Consider the following 27,990-nt stretch of genomic DNA (forward strand, 5'->3'; position numbering starts at 1 on the left):
GCAGAGGCTTGCCTTCCCTCTAACCCATGGGTACCTCTCATCAGCCTGCAACCATGATAAAAAGTATGCAGTTTTAACAGTTGTGCCCCAATTTCTAGGAAACAGCAACAAAAACATGTATATGTAATTATGTTAAAAAAAGAACAAAACCCTCAGCCTCATTCTCTATGACTGCTTTACAAACGGCAGTGATGTCATGTCTAAGACACAGGTTCCTACAGATGTCACGAGCTCTATTTGTACTTCAGATTGTCATAATGAGACATTCATAAAATTTTTATGACTTACTTCTCCTTGCCTCTCAGAAAAAACGGAGTAACACTTTATCACTGAGACCAGGTAACTTTGCTAGGCATGGAAAAAAAATAAATATATATTGCATTCCAAAACATGTACTAGAATCAGGTTAATCTGTCCTCTGTGTCTTCTAAAAGTCAAAACATGGGTAATTCCAGCTTCCTAGAAATCCATTGCTTTGTTTTCTCATATCCAACATTTATTTATCCTGTGACTGTCTGTCTTCCATTGCACTGTATGTTCATCCTACAATTCATGATCCAAAGCCTCCAGAAACCAAGAGAATTCTTTCTATTCACCACAACTTTGCCTCACTGTGGTATGATTACAACTCCAGGGACAACACAGAGAGTGAAATACAGAGCTGGTAGCAATCACATTCTTCACCTACTTTAGCCATGTGGGATCTGCAGAACTAACAGGAATGGAAGGGTTTTGTAAGGAAAAGCCACGGAACTTGCTGATTTAGTAAAGGAGTAACAGTCACTGTAGATACACGTAGTGTGGAACACACGTTGAATACAAGTGTTTTCCTTTTCACACAGTTTAAGTGTAATTTCTTTAAATAGAATTATCTGTGGAATCTGGTCAGCTAATGACGATTGCAGCATATGGTTGTCTCTGCCCAGTCTTCTTCAATATCCAGCATAACTAAACTGCATCATTTCATATGCAGAATTCATTTGTTGTCTAGGTCTGTTTCCTCCCACTTCAGTTTCAAAGCCTACCAGGTGGAAACGCTGCAGTTGGTTTACTCTTTCTATAGCCTCAGTCTGACATGCATTTACAAAATTACTGATGGCAGAAGTGTAGCAGCCAAAATCCTTGCCCCCCAGTATTTATTTAGCAGACAAAGCTAAGAGGAGATCCTTCTGCAGGTAACAGAACTTGCTTACTTTTAAACACAGGTATAAATGACCTTGGGTAGTGACTAACCCTTGAACTGAGACTGCAGAATGCAGCTTGTATCATTATTATTATTGCCATAAAAAGTTTCGGTCTCTTTTGGTTTAGCTTACAATATGCATAAGATACAATGGAAGGTTGTATAGAAGCTGTCTATTACCATCATCTGAATATGCCTCTAATACAATTCCTTCTCCCAAATCAGTTTTAAAAAAATACCGTGCCAAATGTGAAACGTCATTACAACCCCCTTGTGGTTAATATATTATTGACAGCAGCAAATTGCAGAGTGGTCTCTTAGGAGTCAAACTGCAGAGTAAATGCTGCTGTTTATTAATGTGTTCACAGTGCCTCAAGTACAGAAGTGGAGAGGGGCAGCACAGGGAGCTCCCGCTCCCACCAGCGACAGTGCTCCGTCTCTGGTTCTCAGTGCCTGAGCTCTCCAAGCAGCCCAGATGGGGATTCTGATTGCTGCTAATGGGAAATGTAATCATTCACTTTGATTTAAAATTGTTCTGGTTTTTTTCTGCTAGGTGTATTACATGTCTGCAGCTTAGCTACCCTTAGCATACGGCTCCTGTTCAAACAAATAAATCCCAGTTAACCAAGCTGGGGGGAAGGAGGGTGGGTGGGGGGAGTGTGTGTGGCAGAAAGAAATCCAATTATTTCAGTGTTTCCATCTTTTCATAGAGATCTCTGTCTTTCCTGTGTCATATAACTCATTTCAGCACTGACCATGCATTTTGTCTCTTTGCTGGACCAGTCTTTCTTGGGATGTGAGCCTGTCCCATGTTTTTCTCCTTGAACTTACTGCACCAGATTTTCTTTGTGTGCATATTTCTTAGCTCCTGGTCTAAGTAGTTTTCATTCCACATGGCTGTCATGGCCACACACATACCAAACATCTCTTCTGCTTTATTCCTTCCTTAAGGATTTTTCCAGAAATATTATGCATTATTTAGAAATTTGCAACTAGAGAGTGATTTTTTTTTTCCCCTGCTCTCTTTTAAATGGATATTACATTTTTGCAGACTTATCAAGATTCCTAAGAGAAATACCCCTAGTGTTCCTTTACATATAATAGTGAGGTGGTTTGAAAAATGTTCTAGTTCTTTCCTCTGCAGAAGAGAATCTGTCCTGGGTTTTTTTCACCAATGGTTGATGTATTGTTTGATTTTACTATATAGTTGAAGTTTTGCTTTCTCAAATAAAGGTCGGTGGGTTAATATATTCTGTGATACTTAGTAGCCCCATGATTTCAGTAATGTTGATTTCTTCCAGAGCTAGATGGAGAAGGAGCTCACCCCTGCCCCCCCCCCAAAAAAAAAATAATTAAGAGAACCAAATTGATATGTAGACAGAGTTCAACAGTTTCCCCATCCTTCCTCAGTGAATGGAAATTTAACTGAAGTGATGCAAAAAAACCTCAGGTTTGCTCCACTTTCAAAAGCCTTTTTCAGCAGAGGCTATTGCCATATCAGGCTTTCAGAATTCTATTGCTTGTTAAAATGCTGTAGAGCAAGGGAAGATTTATGGGCAGGGAATTGCTGCTGACTGCCACAATGCTAGGTTTATGTCTCAAAATATTGATTTTAATTAGAAAATTGAGTCTTAGTTTTAGAAATTGGAGCTGCTGCTTAACAAGGCTCTTACTTCATAGCCTTCAAACTCTACTGCAGTGCACCATAGCACCCTTTGAGAAGAAAAGGCAGAGTGAAAAGGCAGAAGGGCATCTTTAGTGTAAGTGAAATTACCTGTTGAAGACTGAAAGTAATCTGTATCACCGAGTTATTTTAAGTTGCTCAGTTTTGCTCACATTTTTTAAGTTCCTGAAACTCGAGAGTTAGGAACTCTCCTAACTCCTGTGATACTGCAGTGAATAGGACAGGAGGCTGGGTAAATCTAGAAGAGGGCAGGGATGATTTTGTTTTTAAAGCATGGTTAAATTCATTGAGCCAGTGCATAAGCCTTGTAGCTTTCCAGAGATGGCCAAGAGCCTGCAGGAGCTCATAGGCCAGAGCTTGAAGCCATGGTTTGAGCTGTGAAATCATACTTGGTCTCTCCTCTCGGTGCAGAAGGGTTGCACAAGGTGCCACAGCTTTCTCTGAGCTTTGACATAAGTGCAGAAGGAGGGTGTGAAGAAAATAAAATACAATCTGTGGAGAAGGTGCATTGGCTCCTATGTGTTGGTGCTGTTAGATTGCATTTTCTTGCTGACAGTGTACACAGTCATTCCTAAATGATTTGACCCTGGAAGGTATCAGAAAGGGGAAAAGAAGAGCAAAACGTTTTTAAAAGGATGCCTCCTCTATAGCATGGAGGAAGAGAAGGGACAAAGAGAATGGAAAAACTACCAGTAAATGAGGCTGTTTGCTACCCTATGGCAGAAGCACCCCAGATACAAAATATCCTGTTTATTGGTATCAGGTACTGGAAAACCAGTCTGCTGCTGTCTCTTCAGTCAGTGAATTTGCAGAGTAGGGAGGGGTGCTGGTTAGGCAAGTGATTTCAGTTTTGTTGAGCTTTCTTGTAGGTTTTGACTGCTCTGTGTTGTAGTATGTGTAGTTCCCTGTGCTTTGAATGGCACTGCTAATTTCTCTTCTGGGTGATTTTTCACACAAGGGCTAATCACACGTTTCTATAAATTATATTAATTTAACTTATTTGCCTAACTGTTGTTCTGCAGCGAGTAGCACGGATGTTCTCCAGTTCTTGGCTGTGCAGCCTTGCTGCATTTGGAAGCAGAACAGTGACAACTGAAAAGCATTATTTGTATTATGCATGCTGGAGCATCTAATCTTACCTTTAGGATCTGGTTCCTAAATTGTGCTTGGTGCAGTGAGCATGTGTTCCTCAGCACAGCACTGCCTGTTGTTATGCAACTGAAGTTTAGCTTTTGCAATATCACAAGTACAAAGCAAAGTAGAACTTCTTCCCCCAACCTGAACTGCAGGTCTCAGTGTAGGTTTGTACTACATTTTTTTTTTACATAATTGTACAAAATAATTATTATTATTTTGTGATTTTATTCATGGCTGGGCATATAGACTGGAGAATAAAACCAATTTTTTGTACTCATCAGGCAGTTCTTTTGGGTTTAAAGTCACAAATGGATGATCATTATGCACTCGCATGTCATTTGCTTTCCCTGGAAAAGATTTCTAATTGTGGAAGATATTTTAAATCACTTTTTTGTTTTTCTTTCTATACTTCCAGAGTATGATTTCATCCATTGTAAATAGTACATACTATGCCAATGTGTCAGCAACCAAGTGCCAGGAGTTTGGGAGATGGTACAAAAAGTACAAGAAGATTAAAGGTAATTTGATTTCTTTTTGTTACTTTCCAGCTTCTTGGAATTCTGCTGACAGTTTGAGATGATTTGCTTTAAATAAAAGTAATAAGCAATAATAATATTTGTGAATTTGTCTACAAAGAGGACACAGTCACAGCACATTTGAAATTAAATCTGATACTTTACAAACAAGGCTGGCATGAAAACACAGGACACAAAACATGCTTAAAGTATCCCATTTAACTGTGCTGAAAGATCAACTGTGTTTTAAATTAAGCAAAAACATTTTGGAAAGAAAATGTTACAGTATCTCAGGATTTAAAAGTTAAATTGGTATGTAAGTTGCCTTTGTTTTTTTTTGTTCCTGAAAGCTGAAAACCTAACTTTTTTAATTACATGTACGCTTGTTCTCTGTTTTTAATATTGCAAAGTGTACTGGCATTCCTGCTGTATTTTATCCTGTGGAATCTGGATACAGAGGATTTAATACTGATTGTTGGGAGACACATGCAAATAACAAGGTGCTGCACCCACTGAAGTTAAGAGAAAAATAGCCCATTGTTTATGTTTTTGCTGTAATGAAATTGTATTAGTCGGTCTGCAGTGTGTGAGGCAGTAAAATTATTCAAAGTTCATCCCATTCTTCCCACTGAACTGTCTGATCACCTGTCAGTGGTGCACAAAATGATGTGACAAGCATCCATTGTGTGTGGTTTGTTCTTTCATTCTCACTTTCCTTTGGCAAGGGACTTAGGTGTGCAGCGGACTGTTTGTTTTAGTAGGTTTTTGGTTTGGTTTTTTTTTAAACACTCATGTGCTTTAAATTCTCAGAAGTTAGAGGACAGTAGAAAACTTTTTCATAATTCCACCTGGCTCCTCTCTACCCAAATATCCATCACTTTTGGAGATTAGTTGTATCCTTGGATAGGGTTTTTCCATAGTTTTTCTGTCTCTTACACAGCTGAAAGGAGGATTCATTGTCTGAAAGAAGGCATAGACTGTTACTGTCATTTCTGTCTGTGATCCTTTCAGTACCCAGGAAAATCATAACAGAATTTACAAACATTATGAAGAAATGGGGCAATGTCATGTCCTTCCTGAGAAACCATTGTATTTTCAGTTGTGTGAAGACTATCACCTTTCATAAAGAGCATGCCATCTTTTCCTCATAAAAGGCTGGCAAACATAAGCTATTAAAGGTTGCTTGTTTTGTCTCCTTAGGACAGACTAGAAATCTGCACAGTAATGCCATAAAAAGTCTGCTGCTTGAGTTAGGAACGCATGAAACAAAATTGCGTGAAACATCAGAACAAGTTCTGAGGCATCTGGTTTTTCTCTGCACGTCTGGCTTGTGCAGAGCATACCTGTAAGACACTCATGCCTGGGCTCTGCAATGATTAGATTTTCACTTAGGGGAAAAAAGGAAAGAATGTTCCGTGGTGAAATTATTTGTGTCTAGAAGGAAAATTATCCAGGCAGGACTGGGGTAACAATGCAGGCAAGCAAATGGAGATGTTGCTTTTCACCTTCTAAAATGGCTTAGGCTAGAAGTTAAAATGTTGATTGGACATTTTAGTATGTGGTTACCCTCATGCCAAATAAACTGGGAATTTTCTTTTCTCTCTAAATTGTCATTGTGCGACTCAGAAGTGTTTCTTTTCTCTGAATGGTGTCTCTTAATAACAGAATTTTATTCAAAGTGCTTTAACATATCCTCATGGTTAAAAAGCAATCAGAGGAATCAAACAGCTTTGAGGTCATCAGCATTCGCTTTTACTTGCTGTTCTGGGAGAACAGAAATAGGCTTTTTTTTTTTTTCCCCATTTTTCTTTTTTTAAAACTGGGCAAGGGTGCCAGTTGCAGAGGCACTGGAAGCCCTTAACTGTAGTGTTCTTAACTGTAGAGATGCTACTACAGCTTCTGAGTGTTTCTAGCATACTGTTGTCTTCCACTTTCTTCCATTCTTACAGCTTACACCCTTACTTTTTTTTACTTAGTAAGTGCACAGTTAAATTGTTAAGTGCAGCAAAAGCAGAATGAAACCTCAATCAAAAGGTCAAGGATCCAAACCCAAAGAGGTTGCCAGATAACTCTGTATCTGTGCTATTCAGAGACACAGCCAGTCGTGGCTGTTTGGAAGTTTATGTGTGTGTTAGTAGGAGGAGAAAAAGGAAGGTTAAGGTATGTGTGAAGTAAACACAAGCTGCTATAAAGCAGTTCAAGTAGTGTTGATTCATCAACCATATGAGTGGGAGAGAAAACAAAGAGTCTGTGGCAGGTACAGTGGTGCATGGAGAATAAACAGCCATGCAACTTCAGAGCAGTAATCTTAACTGCCTGCAAACAGGAAGACTTCTGCACTTCTTTAGGTAGTTTCAGTTTCTCATCATCTCTCATTTCATGTTGTTTTGTTTCTTTTCTATAGCCAGATAGTCCTGCAGGACAGCTCAGTTAGTGTGCAAAATCAGTGACTCAAGTCACATGCATCAGTCATCACGAACTCCTTCACTAATACTTTAAGAAAGGACTTCCACGAAGGTGAACGGATGATGTGGTGATTTGTTTCTTTAGCTGTAGCTGGATAGATTAGGTAAAACGATGATTTAGAGTCCTTGGAACCAGCAGCCTTCTTCTTGTGTAACTCTAGAGTTGGTTACTAGAAAGTAAAAGCAAAAAACAATTCACATGAGCTGTGGTAAATACAAAATAGGAAGGGGCTTCAAAATAACTTTATTGACGTTGCAAACTAAATGCAGCCTACAGTGCTAAATGTGTTTCCTATTATCTGCTAATGTCTGTTTTAATAAAACAGTGGGAACTAAATGGTTGCTTCTTAATCAAAACCATGATTTCCTAAACATAAGCTATGTGATTCTGTTACAAATTGCCACAGATAGATCTACTAGGTCAAATTTTTTTCATTTCTCATAGAAATAAATAAACAGTAAATTAATTATACTCTCTGGAAGATCAAAGTAATTACAACCAAAGGCAGACAGAAACAAAAAGTTCTCTTGAAAAAAAGAATAAAAAGAAAAGCATCAGGTTGCTGAGTGCATACTTAATGTTTAAATAATATAAGAAAGTGAACAATCAATAATTTGATATAATTAGCAACAGATGTAAAAGCTGTACACAAATGGAATTGTATCAAATCTCAAGTAAATATTCTCAGTGTGCATTCTGTTGAACTCACCGAAAAGACAGCTGAACTACTTATGCTCATAATTCTAAAAAAGTTTTCAGTTAGTTCAGCTCAGCATGACAATTTTGTCTTGTGTCAGATGATGCTAGAATAAAATTCTGCTTGAATTTTTTTTCTCCCACCCTGCCCCATCCCCTTGATGTTTTAAGACTTTCACAGTTTACTCAGCGGCGTGAGAGTTAGTGTACAGCCAGATTTGGGAATTGGCAGGTGTGAGGCTTTTTGTCTGGTCCTGGGTCTGCCACCTGGGATGTGTGTGAAGACATGAGGGAGATTATGTCCACTCTTTCCAGTCTCTTTGGGATACAAGTATATATTTGAAGGAGAGCTTATATTAAAACAGTTCCAGTGGAATGTGTACAGTGGTTGGGAAGTAAAAGGCTTAACAGCTCTACTGTGGACTTTTTGCAATCATGAGTGTCCGTAATCACATGAGGTGGTAATTAAGCTATTTGCTATGTGTTGTAATTTTGTTCAAAATATGCACCATGAATTAATCTTACTATTTGAAGCCTCTTTTTCGCTTTTTTATTTACTTTTTCTCTTTGAGGTATGCAAGGCTTTTTAGTACAAGGCTTAATTATGTTTAAACCTGCCTCAGTGAAGAATCAGAGATCCCCCTATTTTACTAAAGAATAGATACTAATCAATGACAACTACAGACCAATGGCTTATTCCAGTGCTTCTCAAACTGCTTTTCTCCTGCCCAGTCCCATGGGGATGCTTCTCTCAATCTGAGAAACGCTCATCGTGATTTCTCTAGAAGCTGAACTTGCCGAGGCTGGGGGAAGGCATTCAGCATTGTTGAAATGCAGGATTTTAGTAATTGCTTGAAAGGTTTGCATTGATTTTAAATTTGATTAACAGATAGTTACAGGAATAAAAACAACAGTTTGTAAGTAACTATATATGTATATATATATATATAGGTATGTATGGAGAGAGGTATTTCAGAACTTAACCATGCAATTCAGGTAATTGTTAAGGATCAAACTCGTATGAGTTACCTACTTGTGTCCCAGTGTTTTGTGTTTGTAGCATTTAGAATATTTTTTAGCTCTCTTTCTCAATAGATATTTCACTTCCAAGTGTCATGCTTTCTATTTTTATCAGAAGGACTATCACTGTATCAGAATTCTTTCACAACTGAAAATCTTAACTGGTGTGAATATTTTCTTTTTGCCTGATGACACAACTTAGCTCGGTGGGAGGAAGTTAGGAAGGCAGCGGGAAGAAATAAATACATTGTGGACTTAAAAATAAAAATACATGCTTTTTTTGTCTGCGTATGAAGAACATGTCATCTTTGCTCCTGCCATCAGTGTCTGTCAAAATATAGCTTTCTGTGGATGTGAGTTTTGAGACTGTGGCTGTCTCAAAGTTTTTGTGGAATGATGAGGCTTTTTTGTTTAAAGGAGGAGGCCTCAATTATTTCTATTTCAACATATCAAGAATGTAAAAAAAAGCTTTCATAGCTTTCTTAAATTGAGAATCTGCTTTGGCTTCTCTTTGATTTTTCCAATATTACTGATTTGTTGTTTATGTGCTCTTATATTCTTGAACGTTTGTTTGCTTACTTCCAATAATGGATAGACAGAGCAATCTGTTTCACTCTTAATGTGTTCCTAGAGGCCAGTGTAGTTTCAGAGAGGTTAGAAACAGGGTTCAGAAAGGCTCCCAGCTTTCATATTTCCAGGCTGAAGGAACTGAGGATTGCAGTGATAATGCCAGTGTGAGCCTGGGGAAAACTGTCATTATGTGCCTTGAGGAAGAGTTTTTAATTGTTCTCTGAAGCAGATGTTGTGGAAGCCTCCTGAAAAGGCACACCAGATCTTTGCCCAACAGTGTTCCTGACTTTTAAAAATACCCTCTTTACTGATACATGCGTCTGTGTTTACCTCTCTCCATGTAAGTAGAGGGGTTTATTAGATATATTATGTATTTATATGCATGTATCCTGACCTTTTGCGGAAATGTTAAGTTTTTTAAGGAAGTGCGTTTCATATCTTGTTTGGATATTAGTTGTCGCTCTGGCACTAAAGCATTTAGAGTCGGCTGTGGGGCTCTTGACATTGCTGTAACTTCTCCTTTGCTTACTTTTACACTCCTTACTGTGTACTCATTTCCCTAAAAACAGAACTTTCCTAACTTTCTTAAATAAAAAGGAAGAAAAATAACATTAATCACAGGCAAACTTGTCAGCATCTAGGTAATGTACATGACCTGAAGGTCATCTCTTGACTCTGAGACATCCTCTTAGTCAGTGGCCTGCTGTGCTATTTTATGAGGAGTGTAGTTCATCAGTTGTTACTAATGGTGAGGAAAAAGTGGCCTCTCTCTTTAAATATAAATTAAAAGTGTCAAGATTCAGCAAGAATTATAGACCTCTTGGCTGCCATTGTCCCCACCCACATTAGCATTTTGTATTTCAGCATTGTCAGTAATGTTAAGTGCCAGTTTGAAGGATTTGTGCATGTGTATTGTTAAAAACCAGTTTAGCTGCTGCCTTGCATTCCAAGGGTGTATGAGTTGTGGCCCTCTTGGCTGTTCCTCTCTGTAAAAAGAAATAAAACACACCCTTTGGGTTTATTTTTTTAATTGGGAGTAATTTTTATCTAAGGTGAATGCCTATATGAATCTTAGCTTTGCAGAAAGTCTTCCCTGGCTTGTGTTGGAGCAGTGGCTGTCACTGCTCATGGTGCCTGTGCTGTGGCAGAGGAGACGTGAGATTTGCTGAGTGGCATCTCCTGCGCCTGTGTGTGGCTGGAGCTGCAGCCAGTGCTGCTTTAGGCAACACAGGCCACACAGTAAAGACTGGAAATCCTTCTGTGGAGAAGCTGTCTAGCCACTTGTCCTGTGTCTTGCTCAAATGATGACACTGAACTTTTTTTTACAATGTATTCTGTTGCAGTACTGTGCTTTTCTCAGTGAGGACCAGTTGCGTGCTGCAGCTGTGACTTCTGCCCTTTTGAATTCTTAGTGAAGAATGGTCATCTCCATTTTCTAAAAAGCAAACATGTTTTTGTTTTAACCTTCGGAATCTCAAAATTAATTTTCTTTCATATTTAAAAAAACTATTTCTGTGTTGCCAAACAGTGGCATGCTAGCTCAGAAGAAAACTGATTTTTACAAAGTAAGAATTAGTGGAGATTAGTTTGAAACAGGAGGATAACTTGAAGCTTAGGTACACAGGCATAAGCTTTCCTATGTGAAAAGCTACAAAGTGTCTCTCAGATCCCATGTATTCCATAGAATATGTAACTCCAAGAGCAGAATGGCATTCTCTTCACTCGAAATATCTGAAGAGTTTGTGCCTCTGACTTAATGATGTTTATATTCTGTCTCCCTCCTTTCACCATCTCTGATGTGAATCAGGAAGACACACATATGTATCCCGCAGAGGGATTGCACAACTGGCTGGGTCATCTAAGAGGTTTGTACCTCCCTTTTGAGATGCCCACAAAAGATTTGGGTCTACTGTTACAATATTTTGACAGGAAGTGAGATATTTTTATATCAGATGATAACATCAGTCCATCTAAACCAGTACTGCCTGTGTTTCTGTCAGACAGCTCTAACTAACAATTCTGCTGCTTCTCCTTTTCCATTTCACCTGACCAGTATTCATGGGTTAGAGCAGGTGGTCACTAGAATACCTTCAGTGTAATGGTTTTCTCCGCCAGATGGATCTGGCATGTCCTTTTGACAAACATTGTTAACATGATTATGAAGAACTGAGTTCATGCTTCTGTGTGCCTCTTGAACCTATACACAAACCCAAAAATAAACCTAAAAATAAGATGATGATGCTTGTCTTCTGACAAGCATCTTTGGAAGCAGTCTGTCCTGGGGCAGCCCATGTGAAGAATATGACTTCCTTTGCTTGAGTGGAACTGCAGGAAGATGTGTTAGCATCCCTGTGTCCCAAGGGATGACTCAGAGCTAGTCTTGAGGATAAGGGATGAGAAGGTCACTTGCACAGAGACTCAGCAATGTTAGTACACTCTGTTCAGTTTACCTCAGATTGGTGATTGGTGGTTAAAGGTCCACATTTAATCATGATTCTAAGTTAAAAAATAGTGATTTGTGCTTTGGTGGGAACTGAATGGTTTGCAACTCAACAGAGAACAGACAATGGCCTTTCCTGTCTGTTTTCCATTAGGCTTGGATAAAGGCCTTTGCTACCCACAGCCAGCAGCCAAACAATTTCTGTATGTGCTCTATAGCTATTTTGAAGTTCTGTGCTGGTCCTGCAGGAGTAGGGTAAGGGAAAGGTTTTAAAAGTTACAGCTTCATGTCATGTCTGCCTCTCTGGTCAACCTGCTTTTCCTCCAGTGCTGAGTGCCGGAGCAAGTGGCCTAGGCACTCAGTGCTATCAGGCACTGAAGCCAGTAAATTACTATGGATAAATACAAAGATTAGATATTGAATGAAAATGAGACTCCTCAGACCAGCCTTTTGCACTGAAGTGGTTAAGTGGGCTGTAATTAAAAGAAATAAGTAATTTTCCCAATTACAGATAAAAAGATAGGGAATTTGCACTTTAAAAGCACCTCCTGTGCTCTGGAGTGGTTCTGTTATTTACAACGTGGTGGTTTGTAATTCTGTAGCGTAAGCAGGAGGGCACCCTCTGGGTGTAGTGCAGCAGCCTCTCCAAGGTGGAGCTGGTGCTGTGCTTTGTCCCCCAAGCATGGTTCCAAAGTTCAAGTCTTGCTCCAGTGAGCAGGATGGTGCTAAGCCAGGAGAAATTGTGGGAATCTTTCTGTCTCAAGCTTAGTGCAGGGTATACCAGAGTTCACAGAGCTCTCCCGACTTGGCCATGACCACTGCTAGAAATGGCTTTTATGATCACCAGGTTTTAAATAATAAATAAAACAAAGAAGCAAACTGAAGCACTGGAGAACAGCCCTGGGTGGTGACATCCTGTCACAATTGAAGCATGGCAATTCTGCCGGCTAGTAACTTATTACAAAACGTTTCTTTACCAGCTTCTTCTTACTCTGGGGCAAAGTGCCTGTGTGCCTGTGGGACTGAAAAGTTCCGGACACGCTGGGTCATGGATGCTGGCGGGTCCTCTGTGTCCCCACTTGTGGTGCAGTGCTGGGAGACGTGTTACACTCTTGCTCTTCCTGCTGCATCCCTTATTGTGCATAGGAATTTGGTTTCCAGTGCTGTCAGTCAATTCAGTGCCATGCATGAGCCCTAAATGCCCCACGGGCTGTTTGTCAGAATGTTCCTATTAACAACTCAGTGCAATAAAGTGTGAGGGGAAGAGAAGGTGGAGAAATAAATCTTATTTTAAATCTTTTGAGCTGGTTTTATTTTAAATGGAAAGTTGCATGCAGACCACCCCAAGCTATTGTGCTGTGGTCTGCGTCAGCTGCTTGACTGTGCAAAGAAGATTGGGCTAGAGGTTAAGAGCATCACACAGGGGAAGGGTGCAGTGAATTCTTTCTGTGCTGTATCCAGGAAGTTTTAACTCAGTATGGAGTTGAAATACATTGACACACATGGTAATCATTATAGGATGAGAACGGAATATTCAAATTCAATAATTTGCTGCTCCCATTCTGGGGATTATGTTGGTTTCTGACTCTTGTAGAGGTAGTGACATGTTAGGGAGGTATAGAAAAATTAAGGGCAGATGCTATTCTAGTGTGCTGTCAGGGCTAATTGCTGAGCTTAGCACAGTACCTGTTGTCTAGCCACAAGTCTCTGCCTACCCAGTGATTGGCTTCAGAAGGGTGGATGGCTCTGCAGTATGGCAGTGCTGTTGTGTTCGGTTTAGATGAGCTCTTCAAGCAAAGAACTGCAGAATTGTATACCAAGTGAGCGATGCAGAGAGAAAACGAAAACACTGCAATGTCTTTTGCTGTGGTCACACCACAGATGGAGGTAGGTAACAGCCTCCTGAACCAGCTTTTATTTATCTTCCACAGGCATTGCTAGCAAAAGTAGTTTACCAGCAGTACTTGAATGTTGACAGCACGTATCCATGGAACCCTTCCTTCCCAGTGTAAGGTCCTGCTGCTCTGTCCTCAGATACTTCTATTCCAGTCAGTACAACTTTACATTCCAGTCAGTACAGACTACAAGAGCTCTGAACGTATCTTCAGTTTGAGTAGAATAATAGTGAACAGAGGAAAGACCGTAATCAGGTGTGAACATGGAAGATGGACGATGCAAAGCTAAAAGTCCTGTCTCAGGAGGATTTGAGGCAGAATGCTGGTGGCTCCTGTATCCCTTTTTTCTTAGAACATTGCTGGGAAGCTGTCTTGTCTTTCAGGACAGTGCCAGTCTCCATCTCAGGGCTGTCTCAGTCTTGCTCCTGTTCAGCCCTGCAGATTTGGTAACCAGTCCATGGTTACCAAAGAACAACAGGGAATCAGATACGGGCAATGTGTTAGAGAAGGAGAGTCTTGAGGAGTTGAGTAATGCACATTTTTTCCATCCAGTGTAACTGCTAATGGTAACCTTTTATTACTAAAGTGGTCAAAGTGACTAGAATCTGGTTTGTTTATAGGGAGTACATGCAGGGCTGTATAGTCTAATGTGATCAAAAAAGGAAACTGATAATAAGGGAAAAATATACCTATGGAAGCAAGTCAGGTGATGTTTCTGTGTAATTCCAAGTAGCACTGCAGAGATTAACAGCCTGGCAGCCTTTTCATCTTAAACTTTATTTTTATAGGGGTTTATAACTTGGCATTGAAGTCAAGAGTGGGTGGAAACTTGGCAAATGTGGTTGAGCCCAGAAAGTGAATGTTATTTATATTTATTTCTCACCAAGTTTTCAAAAACACTTGGTTTCTGTTTTTATGTTCTAACAAGTAATAATTTGTTGGTTTCAGTGACTTATTCTCTGTGTGCTCCTCAAACTACAAATAGTTCAGAACTTTTTCAGCTCTTCTGAAACTCCTAGCGGAAGAACTCTAGATTTTTAGGGTTGTCAGTGATATAGCAGGATGCTCCAAGTATTTCATTGCAATGAGCAACAGCTTCATTCTACTTACACCTGCCAAGTGGCTATTGTACCTTTGGAATAATTGCGTTTGGCTACCACCTGTGTGTATTTAATGGCATTACTCAGGTGCAGGCTTGGTGAGGAGGTGATAGTATGGCCATGTTGGCTCTGAATCATCTGTATTGCAGAACGTGGTCTGAGGCTGTGACAAAGCAGCCCCTCCTCACTCCCCTGCCCACACCTCTGTATTGCTGACAGGTCCATCCCTGGAATTAGCACTACTCCTGTTGCATATTTCACATTGATTTTCTGTCTGTTCCTGAAGTGGTATGGAGCTTTCTGTACCTCATTGCAGGGAGGCATACTGACATCATGAGGAGCAGCTTTTGAATAGGGATTTTTTAGTATTTTCAGCAAGATGAAATACCTGCGTTACGTATCTGACAGCCTGTGAGTAACACAGCAAAATGGTCATTTGATGACAATAATATTTGTGTATCACACATTTTGCATTGCCTTTCATAGTTGAAAGACAGATAAACACTTAAATAGAAATTCAGTTGGGTTGAAGCATTAGGTTTTGTGGAAAAGTGGAATTAATAGTTTTCTTAAAAATAAATTATTTTGAATTTTTTAAAGTGATTATTTAATAGGCTAAATATGTTATGGGATTTTCCTTTTAAAGAATGGGAAGAGTGAGTTAAAATTTCATACAAGGAAATCGTGAGTATTAATTCACCTAGTTGTAAAATTCAGTACTTGTGATGTTCCGGAGTGACAGTTCTAAAGACAGTAACTGTGTGTTTGTATGTGTTCAGGGAATGATTCCCTCTCTGTCTTAGCTTAACTCTGGAAGGTGGAAAGAGCTTTTTCTATTTAGAAGAAAACAGAGCAGGTCATCAGTAAGCTGCCATTTTGAGTATTAACTGTGGAAAACTTCAAAGCTTTATATAGACTAGGTTTTTAAAAAGAATATTTTTAAAAAAACAACCTTGTGCAGTTGTTAATCATTACACAAGTTATAATATTCTGAACTAAATCCTATCTTGTTATTTGCTGAGACCAGTGCAGGGGTGAAGTAGTGGTTTTCTATGATACATGTTTCTAAACACTTCTATATCAGATCAATATAAAAATGCCTATTCACTTGCATATAGGGAGGCTTATGGAATCTGCAACCTGCTGTAAAATGATTTCTGATTGCTTAAATTTATTGAGGTAGGAGTTATATCTATGCACCTGCTAAACTTCATTTCCTGTTTCAAATGGTACTTTTAGAGAAAATTTAATTTTGTAGTATGTGCATTTAGTTTTGCAGTTACCTGAAAAGATACTGTGATATTGCAGCCGTAAGATATTTAACAGGGACAATGCAGATCAGTATGTAAAATTACTGTATACGCGTTTTGTGTGTAGTTTAATTTTTTGTAACATGTTGTCACTTAGGATCAGTGTTGTGCTAAACAAAGTTTTTTTGAAGAGAGTGAAGGCACTTTCTTCCAAGTGGGCATTTGTGCATAAGTGCTTTAAAGTTTTTGGACAGAGCTGTGGCAATGAAACTTTGGCTGTAGGAACCTTTCCTTTAAACTTTTCTCATCTGTGAATTTCACTATTTTGTAACATGCTTTCACACAACCAGCATGAGTCTGCTGTGGTGCACCTGGGTGAGCTGATGGTACTAGATGGCTTTATCCACACACAGTGCAAGGTAGAGTTTATGTGGAAAAGGTAATAGCTGCCAAGTTTGTAATGAAAATCAGTGCCATGAGCTGCGCAGGGAATGACCTTGTTTCCATTTGGTTTGTGTGAGTGGATACCAATTTGGGTTTCTTTCCTTTACCTAGATGACAGTGATTCTGAAACACTGACCACTTTGAAAGGTTAATCAATTTGCTTTGACAGATTCCAATGTTAGTAAGAGTGTAAATGGAAGTGTCCAGGCTTGTTTCTTTAGTGAAGGAGGCTGGAGAGTGTACTTGCTGCTGGTTTATAAGGAATCTTCATGAGCTGTGGGTGAAGCCTGGGAAGTCAAAAAGAATGTTAATTATTCTTGTTGCTTTTACTTTCTGTTTCTTTTGCTTGTGTTTCTATGATACTTCTGTGCAAGTGTAGACTTACAAAGTAAAGCAGGTGCTGTTGTGTGCAGTCACCTGCAATATAGTCCTTGCCCTAAGTGCAAACTGAAATGACAGCAAGCTAATTTTTCTCTTTTAACAGTGGAAAGAGTGGAAAGAGAAAACCTTTCAGACTATTGTGTTCTTGGTCAACGTCCCATGCACTTACCAAATATCAACCAGCTGGCAACTTTGGGAAAATCTAATGAACAGTCTCCTCATGGCCAAATTCACCACAGTACTCCAATCCGAAACCAAGTGCCAACGATGCAAACAATGATAAACCCTGGCCTCCTGTCTCCTCAGCTCAGTCCACAACTGGTGAGGCAGCAGATAGCGATGGCCCATCTGATAAACCAGCAGATTGCTGTCAGCCGACTGTTGGCTCACCAGCACCCACAGGCTATCAACCAGCAGTTCTTGAATCATCCACCCATCCCTAGAGCTGTCAAACCAGAGCCATCAAATTCATCGGTGGAAGTCTCTCCAGATATTTACCAGCAAGTCAGAGATGAGCTGAAGAGAGCCAGTGTGTCTCAAGCTGTCTTTGCAAGAGTAGCATTCAACCGAACACAGGTATCAATTTCTATTCTATAACCAAGAAGGGGCAAAGTTGTGGCTCTTGTGGGACTGTGTGGTTGTTGCAGATCAGGGCAGGGGGTGTGCCACAGAAACAGGTCAAACCACTCTCAGTCCTTTCTCCAGTCCCTTTGTCAGTTTTGAACAAGGCTGTTTCTTCCTGGAACAGCTGTTTGTTTGCATTTGGCCACTCCTGTGCCGTTACCTGAGCTTTGTTCTCTGGCAGTCATTCTACTCACGGGAGTTCTTCCCTGAGCTCCTCTCTGTGGTTATAAACTTCCACATTTGCCCTACCTGATTGCCAGGAGGAGGTAATAAGAGACTGAGAGTCAGAGGTGTTTTTGAGCTTCCTTCTGATGCTTCCTCACTTCCTTCCTGTGGTACAACTGATGCCACAACTGGTTCCAGAGGCTGCTCCCATGAGAAATGTGTAATGCAAGTGTGCTGGGAAGTGTCTGCCTTTTGTAGCAAATTGTGTTTGCTTTCATACATCTGACACAGGTTTTCTTACTCATCTAGTGAAATGCAGATGTTGAAATGATTGCATGGTAGTATCAGCTTAAGCCTGGCACCTGGAGTACCCAGGGTGAATGCTTGGAAAGACAGGCCATTTACATTTATCCTGCAGGATACAATATGTGATCTCTCAATTGTGGTACTCTGTAGCAAGGCTTAAGAAATGGAAAGTGGCTTAATATTTAATATTGGTACAAATTCCTTTTGTGTAGCTGGAGTTGTTCTTTGAGGTAAGATTTACCAGCAAGAGAAGAAAAAGGGGAGTGTATATCTCTAGGAGGTCTGTCCCTTGCCCCATACAGTGCCTTCGTCTGTTCTCCTAGATTAATGATTTTCTTTGGCACTGCCATTTTGGAAATGCCATGTTACGAGGGAACTAATTAAAGTATGGAGCACATTTTATTACTTCCCTTCTTCCATTAAATTCATAAGATGGCTGCACTCAGAAAAAAACACTCGAGTTCTGGGGTTAGCCTTGAGGATATCAAATGAAAACTACATAGGAATGTATGAGTATTTCCTCTTTAAAATGCTGCTTTTAATTTGGAAAAGCTTTTCATCCCTCTGGGATCATAACCCGTTGTATATAAAGCCTGGTATAATCAAGGTGGATGGTATTGACAGAATGACATATTCTGAACTGGAGCAAGAGGTCGGCAATAACATTGCCAGTGAGGCTTTTGTCACTGTCAATGAACATGAAGCTCTCCTTTAGCCACACTGGGAGACCTGGGCTGTGAAGGCCCAAGTCTGCTATTAAATCAAAGATTCCCCAACAAGAAAGATACTACCCGCTTCTTACCTTCCATCATAAGTAATACTATGTGCATACTGATTCCAGAACAGGCAAGTGTTACGGACAGCATCCATAAAAGATTTGTTCATCTCACAACAGTATTTTGTTATTCAGCAGCACCCTAATACCGAAGACCAGTGGTCATACATACTGTGCATCATGTCCACAGGAGCCATCACTATAGCAGAAGAGTGTAGATACACACTTACCTTTCCTTGTCCTCAGCTGTTAATTCCAACTCAAATCGAGCTCCCCTCACACATCAGGGACTGTTCAGGCTATTAAGGAGAGAGGCTTAGGCAGTCAGTATTGCACTGCACAGTAGAAGGGGTGGGATATTCCCACATATCCATTGTGGAGAAGCAGACTCTGTAAAGGGCACTTGGAGTGGAAATTCAAGTCTACTCTCACCTCCTTGCATCCCCCCTGCTGCCTCTGAGGTACAGAGAGGCATGTGTTTTTCTCTCTGGAAAGGTTTGGGTTTGTTGCATTTCACAGAAGTGCCAGCATTGGAAACTGGAGGTCTGTTGTTGCTCCTGATGGTACCAAATAATAGATGCTGTGTGCCAGCCAGCTAATAATGGTATTAATCACTGCATTATGGGCCACTGCTTAATCTTTCTTCGTGGTAGCTCTGTGGTGCACATTAGCCTATAATTAAGTATAGCTTCATGAAATATGTACTGTGAGGCTTGTTTAATAGATAAACTATTCTCTAATTTATTTTAAAGTCCAATGACCTACATACTCAGTGCTGAAAAGCCCCTTCTTACTAACATTATTTCTCCCCTGAGACCTTCCATCTGAGCAAATCTGTTAAATGAAGTAGAGGAAGCTTTGATCCAAACTAGGCTAAATCCATCGGAACAAGTGGCTGACACTTGTATGTATGCATGTGTGCGTGGGAGAGAGAACGTGAGGAGGGTCAGAAGAAGGAGAGATAAAATTGTATGGTTTGTGAAACATCCAAATCTTCCTCTGGAAGTTGGAAATACATAACTGAAGACAACAGTATTTGCTTATACCTATGGCCATGTTGTCTGCACACATGGAAACAAAGCACTTCAGGCTCTGTGACAAGTTCTGGATTTCCTGGAGCAAATCAGACTGAACATCAGGTGGTTTAGTACCTGCTGTATGCACAGGAGAGCTGCACAGGCTGTTTGGTGAGGAGCTGGCCCAGGCTGAGTTAGCCATGAAAAGGGTTTCTTTCAAACAAAAAGTTCCAAAGTGAACATTTCCCCATTCATTTGAAAGTGTGAATGAAGAACCCTCAAAGTGTATATGCCTGATTTTTAATAAGTGTCTTGGGCTAACCTGTGCTGCTTCTTATATTTAGAGACTTAGTGCCATAATTTTAATTCACACTGTTGTGGAATCTAAATGCCTATTTATTCAGCACATGGGATAGGTAGAAGCACACCCACAGAGTCAATACACTTATTACTTTTCAATAAGTAAGCAATTCCTACACAACCTTCAAAATACTTAAAATGGTGGTGCACACTGCCATGTTTGTCTAAGATGGTGTTGCCATAATCTGCTCAGCAGTGGTGAGAATGGTGCCTGTTGGAGTAACACCCTATTGGGCTTTGTGTAGCCTTCCCTGCTCTTGTGGCATGGAGAGAGCTTGCCATGGCTAAGGCAGTTAGCAGTATTATTGGGGCAGGAGGTTCAGTTTCTTGCTTGTGTGATTGCATTGCTTGTGCCCAAGTTTTTTATGGCCAGGATCCTTGGCCTTGGCTCCCTCTTGCCTCTGACCCCTAAGTCAGAAGAATGTGTCGCTTACTGAAGTAGTTTGTTCCTTCTGTTCAGACTGCTGCTCTGAACTAACAGCTCCCTAATGGAAAGCTAGGCATCCTTATCTGGACCTTAAAAACTGCATGCAGGAGTGTGAGTGGGTTTGAATTGAAGGCAGACAGTTTTATGAGGCCCGTCAGACACCTGAGAGTTAGATATCAGTCATACCTGATACCTTTAAAATTGAAGGCATCTTCGTAAGGCACGTAGACATTGAAACCAAGCTGTAGACTGAAGTTATTATTTAAACAGTCATGAGTGAAAGACTTGATTTCTGTAAGACTTTGGCACTTTTTGATTGTATAAAGCCATTCAATCTTGAGAAAAAAACAAGGAAGATTCTGATTAATACTGCAAATCTGTAAGGAAAGCACAACTGTCGGAGTTAGAGCAGGTGTACCTCACACTTGGAATTGCCCTGTGCACATTTTAAAAAGCAATCAAAGTGAGTGAAGGAAGGGCCTGCAATATACAGACCATACAGGGTGAGGAGGTGTAAGTGCACAGAGGGAGCTGATGTCTCTCCTTGGTCTCAAGTAGGCAGTGAAGTCAAAAGGCTGTCAGTACAGTGCAGTACTGCTCCAGTGCAAGCTGCAGTTCTCAAAAAATGTCTACCTGGCTGAAGCCTGCAGTGTCTTTCCATCAGGATAACTTGCAGGTAATGGGTGGCCCCTGAAAGCATGAGCACCACGTTGGCCAGTGGAGATACTCTGAAATGGGAGGCAGGACAAGGGGCCTGATGGCCAAGGCTATGGACTTCTTCCTGGAGGAGAATACACACATGGAGTTGGGCCCATCCTCAGGGCAGAGTCCTTGTACCATCCTGCAATTTATTGTTTCCTAATATAGCATTCAGATTGCAACCAAAAGGTTGTAATAACCAGAACTTGCTTATTGCAGGTTGTTATGTTTTGATAAATTGGTAGGTGATGTTGGTTACAGGAAAAAAAGTAGGACTAAGAGGACTGTTTTAAAGGAAATGCATGAAAATGCTCTCTTGTATTTACCTTGTACTTTGCTGGAAAGCTTTTCAGCAAATATGGAGGGGCTGAAGTGATCCCACTCTTCAAAATACATATTGGAAAATAGGTAATTTGAATCCTGTTCTGCATAAAGAAAATGAACATATTGTTCTTCTTGTTTGCTCAGCATTTCTCTTTGCTGCAGGCTTATGGAGTTGTAGTCAGGACAGTTTCTTGGGCTCTTACAAAGAGTCCAGACAGTTTAACATCACTTGATCAGTGAACTGCTGCTGTCCTTGGGAGTGCCCAGTGGACTGCAAAGCCTACAGACTGAAGGAGTGTTTCAGTTTGTGTCTTTCTCTTTTTTCAAGCATCTTTTTTTTGGCTGATGTTGTGACATAATAGCAAAAACTAGTAAAATGTTTGGGCGAGTGGCCAGTGCTTGTTTAACTGAACAGCCTCTGAAACTGGAAATATCCTTGAATCTGAGGCTTTTTAAATCAAAAAATCATTGTGGGGCCAGGTACAAAGACAGCTGGATAAAAACACCAACGTGTTCAGGCTGCTTGTAACTTCCTTCCCAAAGAGCCCTGCTCCCTCCTTCCTGCCCCTGAGCAGCTCCATGTGGGAGCGTTGGTTTCCCAGCCTGCAGATGGGAAAGCAGCACACACCCAGCTCAGCTCCTGCCTGCGTAGCTGGTGCCAGCCACGTCTCTTTGGATTAAAGGAAGTAAAAGCCTGAGGAGGAGGAAACTCCACAAGCTTCAGATGTAGTGAAATTTATGATGAAATAAACTGCACTGATCCTCCTTGTTCAAGGGATTTGGTCACACCTTGGCTGCAGGTGTGGGTTGAGGCATAGGGGAACACAGGATTGATGCTGGGTTTTGCCCCAACTTCTGGTGCAACTGCAGGCAAGTCCAGTGTTCTGCAGTGAGGAAGAGGGAAATAACATTTGTTGGCATACAAAGGTGTCACTGGTCACCTGTAGTGGGTTTGGGGGCTCTGAGAGCAGGAGTGTGGTTGCTAAGGAAATAAGGCTGTGGGTTGTGACTCCTTGTTTTAATTCTGCTTTCTTTGGCAAAATTCCCCCAAACAGAAGTGGATTCAGAAAAGAGTCCTCTACAAGGCATTAAGATCAGAAATATGGTTTGTTGAAATAACTGACTCTTCCACCTCTATTTGCTTGTGAGCCAAATCCTGGACAGAATTACTTTTGCAAATAATTTTCCCTTTAACTCAAATGAGAGGAGCACAAGGAGCTTTAATTCTCTGCCTGGTATCTAGTGAGACAGTCATGCTGCATTCATTGCTATGGTGTCTGCCCCATTGTGTACAGATTTTCAATTAGCAAGGCTTCTGGTTTGGGTTTTTGGGGGAATTTTTTCATGGTTTTTACCCTCATAGAAAACTCTCTCTTACAGCATGAAACCCTTTCCTGCTGCCTGCTTTTTTTATTCTTGGGTGTAATGTGGCACAAGCAACATTCTGTTGTACTCACAGGAAAGAAGGCAGTCTGTAAGGGAAGTGCTTACTTTAATAAATTGCAGATTTTTGGTACATGGGATATTTGTTCCAACAGTGGATTTTGCACTGCCCAAAATTTCAGTTTCAATTAACTTAATTGTATTCAATAGGCTGAATGAAAAGATCTTAAGTAGCATGTGAGTCAGGCTTTCAGAATGTGTGCTTGTAGGAGGTGGCTGCTGCCTGCTCAGCTGATGCACAGGAGTCCTGAGCCTTGGAAGCAAAGGCACAGATCTGCAGTGTGCACAAGCTGTGTGTCTTTGCTCACTTTCCAGCATATTTCAGGGGAAAGGTCTGACATGCATGTCATATAAATGGTGGCACTTTGTGGCTGCAGGTGGTCCATGTTTCTCTGCCTCCTTTTCACCATGCATCCACATTCAGATCCGCATGCACATCCTGTCTTCCCTCATAAAAACAGATACCATAATAAAAAAGAGGCTTTATTAAACTAATGTAATAAAGCCGTTTTCTTTGAGGATTTAAACACTTCATTTTTAATAATAAAAATCAAATTGTCATTGTTGCACCCTGTATAAGTTTTATTCAAATCAGCCTCTAAATGCTTTGTGCCTAAGCAGCTCTCTCCTGAGATGTATGTATTTTAGCATTAGTTAAATGAGTTTAAGAACAAGGCTCATACTCTGGCTGTAGGCACTGAATCTGGAGATGAGAAGATTTCTTCTAAATAAAGGACTGATGTGATGTGTTCACTGAAGTGTACTGGGAGACTGTTGGTCTCCCATTCACGGGGAGTTAGCCTCAGTCAGAACCCTTCAAGTTCTGAGGTTTGTAAAACTGATACAAATTTTTACTATTTTACTATTTTACTGATACAGACATTTTTACTATTGAGAAAGAAGAGCTGGTTAGGGGACCCAGTACAAAAACACTTTTGCCTGATGGAAACTGTGACAGAATGGATATGAAGGTGCTTGGTTTGGCTAACCACTCAAAATTTTCCACTGATTATCTAAAGCAATTTTGTTCAGCAAAATTAGACTGGACACATTGCCAGGATAAGCATTTCTGATAGACTTCCAGCACTTCTGCTTCATATCCTAGCTGAATTAGGAAGAGATGCAAGGGTATGGAAACAAAGCAGTGAGCATTTGAAAATGAGCTTGAGTCCCAAGAAGCCTTAAAGTACTTCATATATATAGAGGTTCTTGGCGAGTGCTGTATACTTAGAGGCAAAGAGAAATATTTTGGAATTGTTGAATGTATCTTGTTCAGTCCGGAAGACAATACTGAAGGTGAGACCTGGAGTAAATGCAGAGAGGCAGAGAGATGTCGTTATAAAATCCTGCCTTGATGTGAGAAAAACACAGCAGGTGGAAATGCTTTATTCCTTTGAAGGGTTGTAAGAAGTCAGCACTTCTGCTGCAGAGGTCCTGCACTGACCTGCTGCCTCCAGCTTGCAACTGCAAGTAGTGGACAACTGTAAATATAAATGGTCATTTTAGCCTGGCAAAATCAAGTTTGTTGTTGTATGTTCAAGGTACAGTTATGATGTAGTTTGGTAGAAACACATAGCTAACCAGGGGCTCCCTGTGTGCTGCCTTCTGTGCTGGAAACAGGCTTTCTGTGCTGAGGGGATGGGTGGACATCCCTGACCTTTAAGAGCCAGATGTTGAAGTTGAATAAATCCCTACATTTTCTCATCCTGATCAGAGTCCCAGCGATCCCTGATGGAAGGCAGAATAACTTTTCTATTGAGACTTGATAGTACAAGTGCACGGTTTAAAAGTACTTGGAACTTTAAGCACTTCAGAAGCAATATTTTTCTAGTATTTCAGCATTTTCTTTGTTGCTTTTGGCCATAGCTGAAGTATGGAATGACACAAATAGACTGAAAGTCTGAAAAAGTGTTTATGCTTTTTCAGTCCTTCATATATATAATTTCCTTATACAGAACATATAAACTGAGGTTTAGCACATTAGTTTGGTTTATTTAAATTTTTGCCTTGGCCAGTGTTTTGATTGTCCAAAGCCTATTCTGAACCTCTTTAACATTAGTGCCTGGTTTTGTAGTCAAATGGCTTATGTCTGTAAGTGGGAGAGCAGGACTTCTATCCAAGTCATTGAACTTGACGTGTGTGAGGCCCTGTCCAGTGCTTGGGAGTCTCCTGCTGCCTGATGGCCCTCGTCCTCCTCTGTCCCCAGGACACGAGTGCCTGGGCTGCACTCCAGCAGCACCGCCTCACCCCCATCCAGATTGCTTTTCAAAAGTTCCAGTTGCAAAATTGTCCTGCCTTTGGTCACGGATAGTGCAGTCTGCTGTCCCACTGAGATCTCACTGACACCCTTCCCAGGCCTGAGCAGCAGCACTCTGGGAAGAGGGCACACAGGCTTTGCTCATTCTGTGTGCTTTGGTCGAGCCTGTGTTTGCCTCCAAGGCTGGTCAGTTGGTGCACTGGATGTTGGAGTCAGTTGGAATAGCAATGCTCTACATTGTGCTGTATCATCTCTCAGAAGCTGCTTAAAAAAAGATTAAGTGCCAGTGAGGTTTGGGTTGTTTGTCCTGGAAATCTTGTAGTTAATGAAAGTAAAAGAAGTTCACAAATGGGGTTTCATAGAATAAATGCAAAGCAAACCCCTGTGACAGTGACTTTGCTGGCCCGAAGGAACTGCATTTCAGTTAGTTTGAAAAAACACAGTCAGAATTACTCCTGCCTTAAATAGATTCAGTGACTTTTTTGTTTTGATTGGACATGTGCTTTTTTCTCCACCACAGGTATTATTTTCTTAAAGTCAGTTACGGATCCAGTGTGTAATTTTAAAAATAGTGCAACTTCCAAGGGTAAACCAGGCTGTGCAGAGCCCTTGTCTCAGGGTGATCACACCCCTCATTTGCAAGCACAGCCTGTGTGAACATTAAACTTCATCAGTTGCCTCTTCAGCAGCCGGTTTAAAAATGATGCAGAGGAGTGGAAAAGCAAAGATATTATCAAGCTACATGTCCTAAAATGTATCCTGGGAGCTGCGTTCTATGTAGAAGATCTGTTTGGCTATTTAAAGTCATACTGAGACTTTCTAGTCCCTGAAGATGATCTTTTAGGTTTGCAGAATCAGTTACTCTGCAAACTGCCCATTTTTTTATTTTTATTTTTTAATATGTGAGTTGTAAGTAAGTCAGAATGAGCTAATTTAGCCAATGGAATTTTATAAGAAATCTATGAATGCTGTGGGTTTCCCTCTCTCACCCCCTCCAGCAGAAACATAATTTGCAGAAATGAAAACAGTCTCTGGCTGGCTTTAGGGTTTTCTCAAAAATAGAAACAGTAGGGTTTGTCTGGCTGGGCCAGTTTCCTCACCACACACCTGGTGTATATCACTTTAAAAAATACATTATGCCTCATTAAATTACAATTAAATGAAATCACGATCATTTGTTTTTCTGGAAGGAAGATGTTTTGCATATTGAAAGCCTAATTTGTTGCAGGTGACAAAAAGGCTGAACAGATTATTTAATATCACTTTATTTTTTATAATGTTGCTCACTGGTTAGTTTGCATATACTTCACTAGCTCAGAATTATATTATTGTAAACATTATTGCTCTCAAGACACTTTATTTTATTGTCCTCCCCTATCACTCAGCTATCTGCTGCTGCTGTTTACCGGCGTTGTTGTTTATCTTCAGTTGCAGGAGGACGCGAGATTTGTCCCTCGTGAGTCAGTTCTCTTATTAGCTCTCCTGCTGTTTACATGGTTCCTAAGCTGCCAAAGCACTTAGAGGAGCTGCAGAAGAACCCTGTTGGCAGCCAGATTTCCTACCTGTGTGCCTGGAGCGGGGCACGGGGAGCAGGGCTCGCCCCTGCCAGCGGCTGCTGTGTCGCGGTGCTGGGGAAGCAGCGAGTGCCCCCCTGGAGCAGGTGCCTGCCTTAGGAGGAGAGGCTCCCGGTGTGCTGGTGGAACGCTATCAAAATACTGCTGTGTCCCTGTAGCAGCTCAGGATGAGACCCTCACGGAAGCAGGAGCGCGGGAACCAAATCTACCGCGTGATAAGATGTTTCTGGTGATAAATCAAAGCTTTCAAGCACAAGGGTTGGTATCTCAGGTGGTGAGATACCTCTTAGTGCCATGACCAAGTCACTCGTACCTGTGAGCCTCTGATTTACATACAGAGTCAGTGACTGCACAGAAAAGTAATTGCTGGTATGCTTTCACATATGTTTCTGCTCTCTATTTTTTAAATTGGACCATAAATTTAGTGAGGCTAAAATGGGAGGGAGAAAAAACTGTCTTAGATTCAGCTCCAGTAACTTTCAGGTCCCTTTCTTTCATACTAAACTCATTTCTTTTTGAAGTTGAGTTTTTCTTTTGAAAAGAAGTTTTACATATATATTCTTTCAAAGACACGGGGAATGGGAAATCTAAAGAATTGGTGTAACCAATATTTCCTTTATTTACTGCAATGAAGATGTTTTCACTGACTCTAGGGGAAAATTTTAATAAAGACTTGCATTGGTCTTATAATCATGCGGGTTGTGGCTTCAAGCTCCTGTGTGTCCTTTTTTGGTTAATCTCCCCCAGCCTATGAGCCTGCCAAACTTTAGAAAGCTTTTCAGAATTTCCTTAGCTTCTCTGAGAGCTGGTAAACCCTGAAGAAGAAGCCAGGTATGAGCATGCAGTTGTGTTGAGGTCACACAAAGTACCAGAGGACAGCCCAGCACTGCAACTTCTTCAGATTTTTTCCCAGAGAGCAAATCTTTTTCACCACCCAGCTTCTCTCTAGCATCCCACTTCTGAGTGGTGCTAACCATGATTCCATTCCCAGCTCCAGTCCTTCTGGTGCCTACACTGATCATTGCACAAAAATGTAATTGTGAGTGTCTCAGCTTGATTATGTAGATGAGGAGCTGAAAAGATGGAGCCTACCTTCAGGTTATGTGTAGAACTTAGAGCACTTGTGGTATAAAGTCTGCTGAAGTAGAGGTTTTACATGTGTATTTTAGTGTGGGTGTTCAACAGCAGATAAATGCAGATAGAGATATGGCATTTGTTGGTCATTTGGTTTTGTTGGGA

The 27,990-nt window shown here is 40.7% G+C and overlaps 1 protein-coding gene across 3 annotated transcripts in view; it reads left to right on the forward strand.

Annotated features, from left to right (window-relative positions):
• The window catches only part of SATB2 (SATB homeobox 2), a 133,322-nt gene that overhangs the window by 61,931 nt on the left and 43,401 nt on the right, over positions 1-27,990 (forward strand). For all 3 annotated transcript variants that reach the window (XM_088059060.1, XM_005519919.3, XM_088059059.1), the window contains exons 6-7: positions 4,420-4,522; positions 16,885-17,357. In XM_088059060.1, coding sequence (XP_087915186.1) covers positions 4,420-4,522; positions 16,885-17,357 — 576 coding nt within the window. The remainder of the gene's footprint in view (positions 1-4,419; positions 4,523-16,884; positions 17,358-27,990) is intronic.

Source organism: Pseudopodoces humilis, chromosome 8 (genome assembly GCF_049639895.1).
Source record: "Pseudopodoces humilis isolate 2021_Gansu_Grassland_sample_001 chromosome 8, ASM4963989v1, whole genome shotgun sequence".
In the NCBI taxonomy this organism is placed as follows: Eukaryota; Metazoa; Chordata; class Aves; order Passeriformes; family Paridae; genus Pseudopodoces; species Pseudopodoces humilis.